This window comes from Glandiceps talaboti, chromosome 19, assembly GCF_964340395.1.
Source record: "Glandiceps talaboti chromosome 19, keGlaTala1.1, whole genome shotgun sequence".
NCBI classification, from domain to species: domain Eukaryota; kingdom Metazoa; phylum Hemichordata; class Enteropneusta; family Spengelidae; genus Glandiceps; species Glandiceps talaboti.
Window position 1 is genome coordinate 18,078,898 of NC_135567.1, and position 13,908 is coordinate 18,092,805.

General features: G+C 37.7%; 1 protein-coding gene across 1 annotated transcript; it reads left to right on the forward strand.

Annotated features, from left to right (window-relative positions):
* The first annotated feature begins 10,006 nt into the window (after positions 1 to 10,006).
* On the forward strand, positions 10,007 to 13,683 carry LOC144450094 (monocarboxylate transporter 12-like). The gene is made up of 4 exons (XM_078140662.1): positions 10,007 to 10,301; positions 10,910 to 11,053; positions 11,828 to 12,667; positions 13,511 to 13,683. The coding sequence occupies exons 1-4, from the start codon at positions 10,007 to 10,009 to the stop codon at positions 13,681 to 13,683; spliced, it is 1,452 nt and encodes a 483-aa protein (XP_077996788.1).
* The last annotated feature ends 225 nt before the right edge of the window (positions 13,684 to 13,908 follow it).

A 13,908-nucleotide genomic window follows, 5' to 3' on the forward strand; every position in this document is an offset into this window, starting at 1 on the left:
GTCAGTATATACATGTAATTGATTAATTATGTTTATATATCGGTCCCCCTTTCATAGATCTCCATAGTCTTGCTGCTAGACGTTCGGGCTTTCTTTCGATGCTATAACTATAAGCGAACGAAGTTCGCATGTGAGGGCCTGCGATGTTCCATCCTCGATAGCGTTGTTCGGCTGTGTGTCGTATTTTATCGGAAGAACATCCGAGGTCTAGCTGATAGACTAAGATCTCCACTGCTCTCGCCCGTTTCCTTACCGAAAACATAGTAGCAGCACATTGTCTAGGGGTTCCCTCTCTGGTGTTACCTAGATGTATAAAGTATCCCGTTGTTTTATATTGTACCAACTGCAAGTGTGCTTTATACACCAATTTGGATTATTAACAGTTGTTTTAAAATATGCGAAGTTGGCTTCCCCTGATAGGACAATGCTAAGGGCATAATACAAAGCTAAAGAATAAATAGTAAAGCGAGTTCTTACTTACATGTCATTTTGTGTGCAAGTTATGATACCTTATATTATACACCACATTATTGTGTTAGTCTGTATAACATTAGTTGATCAATCTGAAACTGAGCGACAAATTGAAGCTCTAACCTGTTTACATAACCTTTGTTCGGTGGTACGTCGGTCTTCAACACCATGAGGGGATTGCTTTGTCAGTAATGTGTGGACCCTTTAAAGGGTGGGTGGGTGGGTGCTAGTGTACCGTTCCGCTGTGAGAAGGCACAATAGACCTGTTGCCGGTTCCAAGATGCATTGCGCGTCTCTCCATACAATGCCATGTATTCTGTACGCGCGGAGGGGTTTGCACGCGCTACTCAGGGGATGGTTGTCACATGATGGTACCCTGGGTTTACCCGTGAAATCCCACTCTCATCGATGGCGTTCAGTCTTTGTCCAATAAAATCACCCATAATTAAAGAGGTCAATATGTCTTACCATCATTTCCTGATGAAAATGTTATTTTAAATGTAATAAGGATAAAACAAGACTAAATCTAACAACATAAGCGACGTCCTCCCGCGCAATGCATCTTGGAAACAGAAAATCGACTATTATTACACCTCGGTAAAACCCTATTAAATTACCTCTCATGCATATTCATATGTGGTTAGCCAATTATTGCTTAGTGTAGATAGCTACCCATCTACACTACATAATGTTTTCTAGTTTTATTCAGGTGTGGGGTAGTGGAGGGTCCTCTGTCTCCTCTGTGTTTTCCTCCCCTTGTCCACTCCAAACATGCCCTCTCTAATATTCACCAACCCACCTACACCAACTTGAGAGCTTGTCTAAGGTATTGAGTCTGCAAAATATTATTTATTTATTCATTCAGATATATTCTCGACACTATAGGGTGTTAATCTTGCCTTTTATTGTTTTTCATGTATTCTGTAATTCAGTGTCCATGTACATCCATAGTCAGCGGTAGGGGGCGATGTTCATCGACAGTCAATCTTCAGCTTCCATATGCTGACGTCAAAAGTTGAAAGAGACGTCATTTGGGTAGTGGCACTCTCGGCATTGCTCTGCTGGTTACCAAAGACGAGGGGAGAATTGACAGGCAACACGACAGTGTTGAAACATCAGAATCATTTATTCGTATGCTATATAATGTGACCCCATGGAACTTGCAGTCGGGGGGTACTTCATATTTCTCAACATTTTAGGCATAATACTTACGCTTAGATGATATGTAACAAAAGTACAATTGGCAATCAACTATAAAGTTCTAAGTGTTGTATAAAAATGTACTAACAACTATGAATTTTATATGAAACTACCAAATGTCAAGAAAGTATCACTAACTTGGGTAGCCAGTCTGTATGAAAAGTTGTAATATGCAAATTTATTTTGATATATCTATTCACAGTAATCTATATGTTTTGCAGTTATAACAGGACTGGTACATATATTTTCCTTACAAATATTATGCATGCCTTTCAAGAAAACATGTGACAACGTTCCATGATTACTATCTTATACAATATATAATTGCTACTAGAACCGATGAAAATGGACACCCAGAAACCCATCAGTGACAATTCTACACTTCGCAGAAATGTTTTACAGAACTTTTATCTTGTCTGACTCTAAGGATGTGCGACAGAACAAATCAGAGAGAGTTGTTGGTAAATATTGTTTAGTGTCATGATGAACTTCACCGAATGTCAGGTAGACAACTTTGCTAACCTTTGACCTTAAAAGTCAGCTGATCTGTTAAAATTTAAGCACATACTCGCATACAGAGTCTCTATGGAATGCCCTAAAATTGCAGCAGCAGCAGCAGCAGCAACAACAACAACAGCAACAACAACAACAACAACAACAACAACAACAACAACAACAACAATACGCAAGATAACTGTTCCCGTATATTGACTGTATTGTTAGGTACACTTGTAATATGGGAATAGAGTATGTGTTAATCTTTAAGATTCTACCAACTTTCACTGGCTGCTGACCTTGGCATTTGTTTGAACTTCAACAGATTATACCATGTGTAGTAGTGTGCATGCTGTTACTGTTTATATCATTAACTAAATACAAAGTCCGCACAGTGTGTAAAGTAATGATTGTGTGTCATCTTTATTGTGTCTATCTCAACATTAAACCTTGTGATCAGGCTCCCTAATCTTGATAGTTCATTTAGTGGCCGTGGCTCCCTTCTGGGAAAAGAGGTGTAATTTCCGTGACAATAGTAGTATGTTTGCACAAGATGTGTCTACGTATGTGATAGTAGGACACGAAAATATCGGCTTTTCGTGACTTGTGCAAAAATACTGAAGTCGTCTGCTCAAAAACGTGCATTGCTCGTATCTTTAATAAACAACTTCATGGTATTTATTATGTTGACAATAGTAAATATCAATGGAGTTACTAGATGTCAAACGAGGTGATGGTCGGACAATTCATGTCGACACTTTAAACAGAATTCGACTTAGTTTTCATGAGAAATTATAAATAAAGTCGAATGAATATTGAACTTCTCTTGATAGACTTTTTATAACCAATTCGTAGTAGTAAAACATCTAGACTAATAAAAAAAGCAATAAAAAGTCCCCCCCCAAAAAAAAAGAAAAAAGAAAGAAAAAAAAAGAGGTTTCTGTACGCTACGGTTCACCTTATCTCGGATACACCTTTCCTTTATTAACCCTGTACTCGTGTCACTTTCCTAGAAAGGTGACTGGACAGTTATGATTTTTTTCGAGGGTTAAATAATGTCACTCATCTGGCATTTAAGAAAACAAACATAATTACACATAACTCCTGATCTGAAAAAATCAAATAAATTAAATCGTATAGTATAGATAGTGATTTCTTTACTGTGCATAATGCATTTCTGAAGGACGCCAAATCCCGTGACAAATGATTGACAGTTTTCAGCCTTTTGATTAATTGGTCTACAGGTATATAAATAGACCTTCCGGAGCTACGCATCGCGTTTTGACGATATATTTCGTACTATTACTGGCTTTTAGCCAACATACCAGAACCAAATACGCGTACCTAAACAAAAACAAAGTGCGCAATGTATTTGGAACGCTGACAAGAATAGTAAGTAGGAGTTGTATAAGTGCACTAGTGGCTCATCGTTGACAAAAATTCAATATAAAGGTTAAAGGTTAAAACAAATTGATATACATTGTTCAGATGTTTGATGCTAAAATTGGGACAATTCATGTTAGGAATATTTTATGTAACTTGTACAGTTTATAGAACATTACTAAATATTTTGATATTATGCAAACAAGGCAACCAGATGTGCTGATCGGAATGCAATCAAATACCTTTATCTTTACAACTTAAACATGATAAAAACGCGGTTTCGAGTCATGAAATTAGGGGGGGGGGGGAGAGACGAATTCATGTCACTTCATAATTTTCATCGCTTCATAGGAGTAGAAAATAACAAGTATTGCGCATGTAACTGGTTGCCTCTTATTTTATCCCTGCCATAGTACAACCACTTCAAGGGATTTATATACTTCTAAGAGTATAGCAACGATGGAAAGAAGAGCTAACTATAAAACGAATGAAATGTAGATCAAATTATGGATTTTTTAGATTTAAGGAAAGAGGAATCCTAGCTTTGTATTGGTCTGAGTTACTGATTTGTGACCGGTCTGTGTGTGACAGTACATACTATTCTAAGCTTGCCAACTACGACACCACTCATGATGGATATGTCACAATATACAGTAGCATGCAGTACTGGTAGCCAACCAGACAGTTAGACTTTCATTACATAGCGCATAATTGAACCAAGTCCAAGTCCCCCCCCCAAAAAAAAAAAAAACAAACAAACAAAAAACAAAAAAAACCCTAAAAACTAAACAAAAACAAACAAAAACAAAACAACAACAAACCAACAAATAAAAAACGTAGCCGTTCTATCTGAGATCATCATCATTGTTATAGTTGATGTAATGTGCATGCCATGGACGTCAGTATATACATGTAATTGATTAATTATGTTTATATATCGGTCCCACTTTCATAGATCTCCATAGTCTTGCTGCTAGACGTTCGGGCTTTCTTTCGATGCTATAACTATAAGCGAACGAAGTTCGCATGTGAGGGCCTGCGATGTTCCATCCTCGATAGCGTTGTTCGGCTGTGTGTCGTATTTTATCGGAAGAACATCCGAGGTCTAGCTGATAGACTAAGATCTCCACTGCTCTCGCCCGTTTCCTTACCGAAAACATAGTAGCAGCACATTGTCTAGGGGTTCCCTCTCTGGTGTTACCTAGATGTATAAAGTATCCCGTTGTTTTATATTGTACCAACTGCAAGTGTGCCTTATACACCAATTTGGATTATTAACAGTTGTTTTAAAATATGCGAAGTTGGCTTCCCCTGATAGGACAATGCTAAGGGCATAATACAAAGCTAAAGAATAAATAGTAAAGCGAGTTCTTACTTACATGTCATTTTGTGTGCAAGTTATGATACCTTATATTATACACCACATTATTGTGTTAGTCTGTATAACATTAGTTGATCAATCTGAAACTGAGCGACAAATTGAAGCTCTAACCTGTTTACATAACCTTTGTTGGGTGGTACGTCGGTCTTCAACACCATGAGGGGATTGCTTTGTCAGTAATGTGTGGACCCTTTAAAGGGTGGGTGGGTGGGTGCTAGTGTACCGTTCCGCTGTGAGAAGGCACAATAGACCTGTTGCCGGTTCCAAGATGCATTGCGCGTCTCTCCATACAATGCCATGTATTCTGTACGCGCGGAGGGGTTTGCACGCGCTACTCAGGGGATGGTTGTCACATGATGGTACCCTGGGTTTACCCGTGAAATCCCACTCTCTCATCGATGGCGTTCAGTCTTTGTCCAATAAAATCACCCATAATTAAAGAGGTCAATATGTCTTACCATCATTTCCTGTCAGTGAAAATGTTATTTTAAATGTAATAAGGATAAAACAAGACTAAATCTAACAACATAAGCGACGTCCTCCTGCGCAATGCATCTTGGAAACAGAAAATCGACTATTATTACACCTCGGTAAAACCCTATTAAATTACCTCTCATGCATATTCATATGTGATTAGCCAATTATTGCTTAGTGTAGATAGCTACCCATCTACACTGCATAATGTTTTCTAGTTTTATTCAGGTGCGGGGTAGTGGAGGGTCCTCTGTCTCCTCTGTGTTTTCCTCCCCTTGTCCACTCCAAACATGCCCTCTCTAATATTCACCAACCCACCTACACCAACTTGAGGCTTGTCTAGAGTATTGAGTCTGCAAAATATTATTTATTCATTAAGATATATTCTCGACACTATAGGGTGATGATCTTGCCTTCTGTTGTTTTTCATGTACTCTGTAATTCAATGTCCATACATCCATAGTCAGCAGTAGGGGGCGATATTCATAGACAGTCAATCTTCAGCTTCCATATGCTGACAAAAGTTGAAAGAGACGTCATTTGGGTAGTGGCACTCTCGGCATTGCTCTGCTGGTTACCAAAGACGAGGGGAGAATTGACAGGCAAAACGACAGTGTTGAAACATCAGAATCATTTATTCGTATACTATAATGTGACCCCGTGGAACTTGCAGTCGGTGGGGTGGGGGTGGGGGTACTCCCACTTATTGGGTATACGTATATGTGCCGCCCTTTTGGGTGGTATTTTGCCCTTTGGTCTAGAATGGTACTGTCTTTTGAGAGCTAATGTCTAAAATGGGGTTCATTTTTCACAATTGTTTATTTTGTTTGGTATAAAGTGGGGTCCTGGAAGGAACTCCTTAATAAATTCTCGACTAGTTCGGGAATTTCCCCCTGCTAATTCACTGGTTGACATTTTCATATCAGTGACTATGAGATAGTATGCACACCCACTGAAATGTTTGTTCTTAGATATCGCCCCATAATGCATTGTTACGTTAACTGTGCATGCGCAACATAGCATCCGGTCCATCGTTCAAAAATGCATTCAACATTGGTGTAAAATGGGGTCTTCTAAATGGTTGAATAGTCTGAAATGGGGTATTGGTTTTGGGTCAAAATTTGGTCTAAAATGGGGTCTGGGGTTTACAGCTTTGGCCACACACAGACCTGGTCAGTGGTACCCCCCCCCCCCCCAGTTAATAGACAGTAAATTAGTGCATATGTAAACACACTTTACACTAAAGTGTTGTCTCATTGGGATTAAATTAACATATCACTGTAATTGCAATGAATGCATATCAATAATGCGACCCTAGTCCAAATGTTGCATTATAACTATCAATAATACAGTGACCATCGCTTCTATATATATTAATCCTGTTTCCTATTTTCAACGGATCGGAGGAAATGACCCATTTCCAATCTCATAATTTATGCTTTACGATAATCAAAACGACAGGTAAATATGTCATATGTGTATGTAGTATGTAGTACTATGAATGCAAAGCCAGTATGTAGTAGTATGTAGTGCTGTGAATACAAAGCCAGTAAGTAGTAGTATGTAGTGCTGTGAATACAAATCCAGTATGTAGTAGTATGTAGTGCTGTGAATACAAATCCAGTATGTAGTAGTATGTAGTGCTGTGAATACAAAGCCAGTATGTAGTATTATACGTCACCTGTCACCAATCTCGCATTCTGATTGGTCGAGAGCCCTGCAGATACACAGGCATATTTTTCACCAACAGCCGTATTTTTGCTTGTTGTATCACGTGATCACTGCACTTCTCCTTGTAAACAAATCTAGCAGACAACTAGAGATCGAGCTATAACCAGCATTTCCAATGCCAAATTTGTTGTCAATCGAACAAAATATCACCGTTGTATACATTGTAACAAGTCTTTGAACTGTATTTTTCATGTCACAGGGAAATAGTCAAAAATTCCCCACACAACCGTGAAAGTCCAGTGACGGCGAACGCACGGTCGTCACGCGATCGTAAACATGAATTCCTAAATTTATGAAGGATATAAAAATTACCACCACAGAGGGTGTAATTTTTGCTTAACTAGAACAACAAAGCATATCACGAACATTTATAAACATTTAATGGAATACAGTACGCAAAACAAAGACGCACTCATTTCTCAGCTGATGGTTATAAGTTTGAATATATCGCTGAGTGATATGCAAATAGTAGACATTATGTCATACTACTGAGCAAACGCGCGCTCTGATTGGACGATAAAGTTAAGGCTGACATGTAAACAACCGCATTGCAGAGAGGTGCATGATACTACGCTCAACAGTATAACGCGGAAGTGATTTTATTTTAACATGAAACAGCATTTTAGACATTCAAAAATGAATTCATAGTCGCAGGTGACGTATAAGTATGTTATTTGCCAAATACTGTTCCACATCTTGCTGCTTGAGGTAATTTTTCTGGTATAACGGCTCGCCTCCGGCTCTCCGTTATACCAGAAAAATTACCTCTCGCAGCAAGATATGGAACGGTATTTGGCAAATAACATATACGTATGTAGTACTATGAATGCAAAGCCAGTATGTAGTAGTAATAGTATGTAGTGCTGTGAATACAAAGCCAGTATGTAGTAGTATGTAGTGCTATGAATACAAAGCCAGTATGTAGTAGTATGTAGTACTATGAATACAAAGCCAGTAAGTAGTAGTATGTAGTGATATGAATACAAAGCCAGTATGTAGTAGTATGTAGTACTATGAATGCAAAGCCAGTATGTAGTAGTAGTATGTAGTGCTGTGAATACAAAGCCAGTATGCAGTAGTATGTAGTGCTATGAATATAAAGCCAGTATGTAGTAGTATGATTGTAGTACTATGAATGCAAAGTCAGTATGTAGTAGTATGTAGTCCTATGCATACAAAGCCAGTATGTAGTAGTATGCAGTGCTATGAATACAAAGTCAGTATGTAGTAGTATGCAGTGCTATGAATACAAAGCCAGTATGTAGTAGTATGTAGTGCTATGAATACAAAGCCAGTATGTAGTAGTATGTAGTGCTATGAACACAAAGCCAGTATGTAGTAGTATGTAGTACTATGAATGCAAAGTCAGTATGTAGTAGTATGCAGTGCTGTGAATACATAGCCAGTATGTAGTGCTATGAATACAAAGCCAGTATGTAGTAGTATGTAGTGCTGTGAATACAAAGCCAGTAAGTAGTAGTATGTAGTGATATGAATACAAAGCCAGTATGTAGTAGTATGTAGTGCTGTGAATACAAAGCCAGTAAGTTGTAGTATGTAGTGATATGAATACAAAGCCAGTATGTAGTAGTATATGTAGTACTATGAATACAAAGCCAGTATATAGTAGTATGTAGTACTATGAATACAAAGCCAGTATGTAGTAGTATGTAGTGCTATGAATACAAAGCCAGTATGTAGTGCTATGAATACAAAGCCAGTATGTAGTAGTATATGTAGTACTATGAATACAAAGCCAGTATATAGTAGTATGTAGTACTATGAATACAAAGCCAGTATATAGTAGTATGTAGTACTATGAATACAAAGCCAGTATGTAGTAGTATGTAGTGCTATGAATACAAAGCCAGTGTGCAGTAGTATGTAGTGCTATGAATACAAAGCCAGTGTGTAGTAGTATGTAGTGCTATGAATACAAAGCCAGTATGTAGTAGTATGTAGTGCTATGAATACAAAGCCAGTGTGTAGTAGTATGTAGTGCTATGAATGCAAATCAGTATGTAGTACTATGAATACAGAGACAGTATGTAGTAGTATGTAGTGAGGAAAAAATGGCTCTTTGTTGACACTTTACTGTATGTTAGTACTATGCGTTTACTATAGCGAAACATTTTCCGTTTCTCAAATTGACATTGTTTTTAAAGAAATATTTCTACTGAGGGATAGATACAAACATCCATAAACATCCATTCAAAATAAAATCGATTTAACAGGATGAGAATAAATGGCTCACACACAAAAAAAAACAAAGTTAAAAAATTAGTTTTTTATCCTACATTGAACTATTGATCGCCCTAATTGTAAGGATGCATCTAACATAGTTATTGATGTAGGTATTGTCAGTCAAAGTTTATAACACTTTATAAACTTTTTGTGTCTTCAAAAAAAATATACAACACTATTTCAAGTAAGACAAAAGTACCAACCCATAACCATAAAATTACAGTACAATATTAAATAAATGCCACAAGATATAATAAACTTAACCAATAAATGACATGAACATATTTAAAGTGTTTCAAAAGTTTTCTTTTTTGTCCCCCTCCAGGATTTAACTTCTCATAACTTGATTATAACACAAAGATGTCAATATTTATAAATGTTAAGTTGAGAGCTTATTACTTCAGATAATTGTTCATGAATATCCATTGTTCATCGAATACATATGCATATATGTTACGTCCCCTTGGGCAAGAGTGGACCACTATGAGAAAAAATGTAATACGTTGAAATATGAACTCGTCACATGATAATCTTTATATAGGTCACTGATCAGCTGATCCTTCGTGTTAGCAACTCGCAGTCATTAACGTTTCTTGGTACTCCACACCTTGGACATCACACACCGGTATGAAACAGACACACGCGAGATCAAAATCCTTAGAATCAAGTAGTGACAGTCGATATGGTAACCAATTACAATCGGACGTCAACGACCAAAATGATAGAATTAGTACTGACGAACTGGATGGCGGTATCTATGGCTGGCTTGTAGTTTTTGCATGTCATGTTTGCTATATGTTTGTGTCTGGCATGTTTCAATCCATAGGACCTATATTTGTAGCTTTGCAGACATCGTTTGGGTCAGGATCAGCACGTACATCGTGGATTATTTCCGTAACTGCGAGTGTTGAAATGACAATAGGTAAGAGAGCTGAAGGAACAAGTAGTACCGGTATTGCAAAGCTATCCTACAGTAAAGTGTGTATAACTTATACAAGGGCGTGATTATCGTCAATGTTTGGTTGAACTTTAGTACGAACATAACAATTGGTCATGACATGTGGTGGGTGAAAAGGTTAATGTTTTATCAACTATATGGCCTATTTAGATAATTGTATGTGTACTCTCCACTATATAAAATGTCATATTTGACCACGTCTTTCCAACCAGGGTAAAGCTTAAGCAGAGGGTGTGTAAATGTGGCGAGTATGAGACAAAGTTCCACCTTTGACTTAATTTACCCACGTTGATCCCTCCTCTGGGCGGGTTGTAGACATTCAAAAGTGGACAGAGGTGGTGGTTAGTTGGGTCATAGGTAGGGTAAAGGTTGGGTAATGGTGGATAAATTAGACTTTTCATGTAGTGCTTGTACATGCCATGCTATTTGATAACCTGTGTATACTCATTTTTTTTCAGTAACTCAACTATAATTTCATGATAAAAATGGCTTGCTTCTACTGTTACTGAAAGTACTTTGGCAATTACCATATATTTGTTGAATGTGTCCCATTCTTTTTTCTAATTCTTCAGCTCCACTTACAAATATATTTGTAAAGAAAATAGGATATCGAGGCACTGTAATACTTGGAGGTATAATGTCATCTATTGGATTACTACTAACTGCTTTTGCACCAACTCTTGAGTTTGTCTACTTCAGTTTTGGAGTATTATTTGGTATGTAGAATAGTCCGAATGTATACAGTTGTGTGACGATTTACAAAGCGTCTTGTCTTGACCACAAAGACAGAATGCTTCGGAATAGAATTGCAATGCTTAACACATTTCAACGCCAACATCTGTTGAAAATGAGGCTGTATTATTTTTACTAGTTATTACATAGATCATGCTATCGTAAATAAATGTCTGCCAAATATCTTTCGAACTGAGCCAGATACACAATATTCCATCTCTAATACATAGCCTCCCCTTACGGTGGATGCAAATTATGCTAAAATGCTGGGAGTTTAATAATCTAACACATAGCCTTGGCTTTCACACATCCTAGCGCTAGGAGGTGGAGCACCGTCATGTCTAATATTAATGCTTCAAAACTTCATGGTACAGGGTAGACCCCAGAAGAGGGTTTATATTTTCTACAGCCGTAGTAGATGACTGTTGAAAATATACCACCTATGTGCCTTAACTATTTTATAGATAATCATGCATGCATACATACATACATACATACATACATACATACATACATACATACATACGTACGTACGTACACACACACATACACACACGTACGTACGTACCTACGTACCTACGTACGTACATACATACATACATACATACATACATACATACATACATACATACATACATACATATACAGACAGACAGACAGACAGACAGACAGACAGACAGACAGACAGGCAGGCAGACAGATCGATAACTTGATGTTTGTTCAAATGATACAACTATTACTTTCACTTCTATTTGCAGGATTCGGTCATGGTCTTATTGTTTATCCCTCTATTGGGCTTATTCCATTGTACATCAAAAAGAGGTACGCCTTAGCGAATGCTCTTGTGGTGTCTGGGTCAGGGTTAGGCATATTCATTTTTACACCATTATGGCAAGTATTGATTGAGACATACGGCTGGCGTGGAGCATTCATTGTATTTTCGGCAATCAACGCCAATGTGTGTGTATGTGGAACACTCTTAAAAGTACCCAAGATAACAAAGAAAAAGATGGAGATGACAAAAGCTCAACATTTTGATGACAAGTCAACAAGTAGAAATAACTATGCAGTCCAGTCCACAGCCAACACGACTGCCTTACGACAGCTAAGTGAAATTTGTGACTTTCATCTCTATATGAAGTACCCAACACTTGTTGTTATCGCATTTTCCATGTTCCTTGGTGTTGGGGTTGGACATTTTGGAGCAACAGCTTATATAGTTGTACGTGCAAAGTCTAAGAGCCTCAGTTCTGAAAGGAATATTGCCCTAATTATGTCCATATATGGAGTTGTGAATGTACTAGGCATTCTGTCTTCACCTGTTCTACTACGTTTTGCTCCTCGGTCCGTGACAAGTACAGGTCTATATGGTTTAGCAATGTTTTTAGCTGGGATAACTAATCTTATGAGTCCCCTTGCTGACTCGTACTCAACATATTGTGTGTACACTGCTTTTCTTGGACTATCATCTGGAGTTACCTTGACTCTCTATTCAAATGCAACCAACGATATCGTGGGGGCATCTAACTTGACAGCAGCTTTATGTGTTATCTCTCCTTGGGCCTGTGTTGGAGGATTGATTGGTCCACCAGTTGCTGGTAAGATAGATGAAAGAGTCGATTCCTAGATGGATGGGTTTCGTTGTATGGATAAATAGGTTTATGTACATTTGTATGCATGAGTGTATGTATGTATGTATGTATGTATGTATGTATGTATGTATGTATGTATGTATGTATGTATGTATGTATGTGTGTGTGTGTGTGTGTATGTGTGTATGTATGTATGTATGTATGTATGTATGTATGTATGTATGTATGTGTGTATGTATGTATGTATGTTTGCGCACATTGCATTATCCTTCTCTGTTTATCTGTATGTTACTCGTCCGTAGGTCTGTCTGTCCATCTGTCTGTCTGTCTGTCTGTCTGTCTGTATGTATGTATGTATGTATGTATGTATGTATGTATGTATGTATGTATGTATGTATGTATGTATGCATGTTTTAGCACATTTCATTATCCTTCTCTGTTTATCTGTATGTTACTCGTCCGTAGATCTGTCTGTCTGTCTGTCTGTCTGTCTGTCTGTCTGTCTGTATGTACGTACGTACGTACGTACGTACGTACGTCTGTCTGTCTGTCTCTCTGTATGTACGTACGTACGTACGTACGTACGTACGTACGTACGTATGTATGTATGTATGTATGTATGTCTGTCTGTCTGTCTGTCTGTCTGTCTGTCTGTCTGTCTGCATGTCTGTCTACGTACCTAGTTACTTAAGTGTATATATATATATGTGTGTGTGTGTGTGTGTGTGTGTGTGTGTGTGTGTGGCTGGCTATACTAAACCTGAATATGATATTTCTGCCAGTTCCGTCAGACTTTTGTTTGTTAGATCTGATAAACTAATGCATTATCTGTCTATCATTTTCTTGTAGGATGGATATATGACATCACCAAGGATTATAACAATTCTTTCTACTTTTACGGCTCGTGTATGGTATTTGCTGGACTCACTACATTCCTATTTGAGCCAATTCGTCGTCTATGTCATGGGGAAAAGACTTCAGATCAAGAGGCAAGCGACGATACTAGGGAACATATACATTAACAAGACCTAAGGGAAAGAACAGAAATTACAGTATATGATTAACATACACTTACTGACACGCAGGTTTTCCCCGGGTACTTCAGTTTCCTCTGCATTAACAGTGAAACCATGAGGGATGGCCCTCACTTGATGACTTCTTGGGAGATAATTGTTTATATACTTAAAGAACTATCCAGTATAAATACAAAGTATTGTCATTGTATAAAAATCTTATAGTTCTAATAA

Bases quoted from the DNA above. Each gene is read 5' to 3' on its own strand.
- LOC144450094 (XM_078140662.1), top strand. From the start codon at position 10,007: ATGAAACAGACACACGCGAGATCAAAATCCTTAGAATCAAGTAGTGAC. The intron at 10,302-10,909 runs GTAAGAGAGCTG...CTAATTCTTCAG, and splicing joins GAGTGTTGAAATGACAATAG to CTCCACTTACAAATATATTT. The intron at 12,668-13,510 runs GTAAGATAGATG...ATTTTCTTGTAG, and splicing joins GATTGGTCCACCAGTTGCTG to GATGGATATATGACATCACC.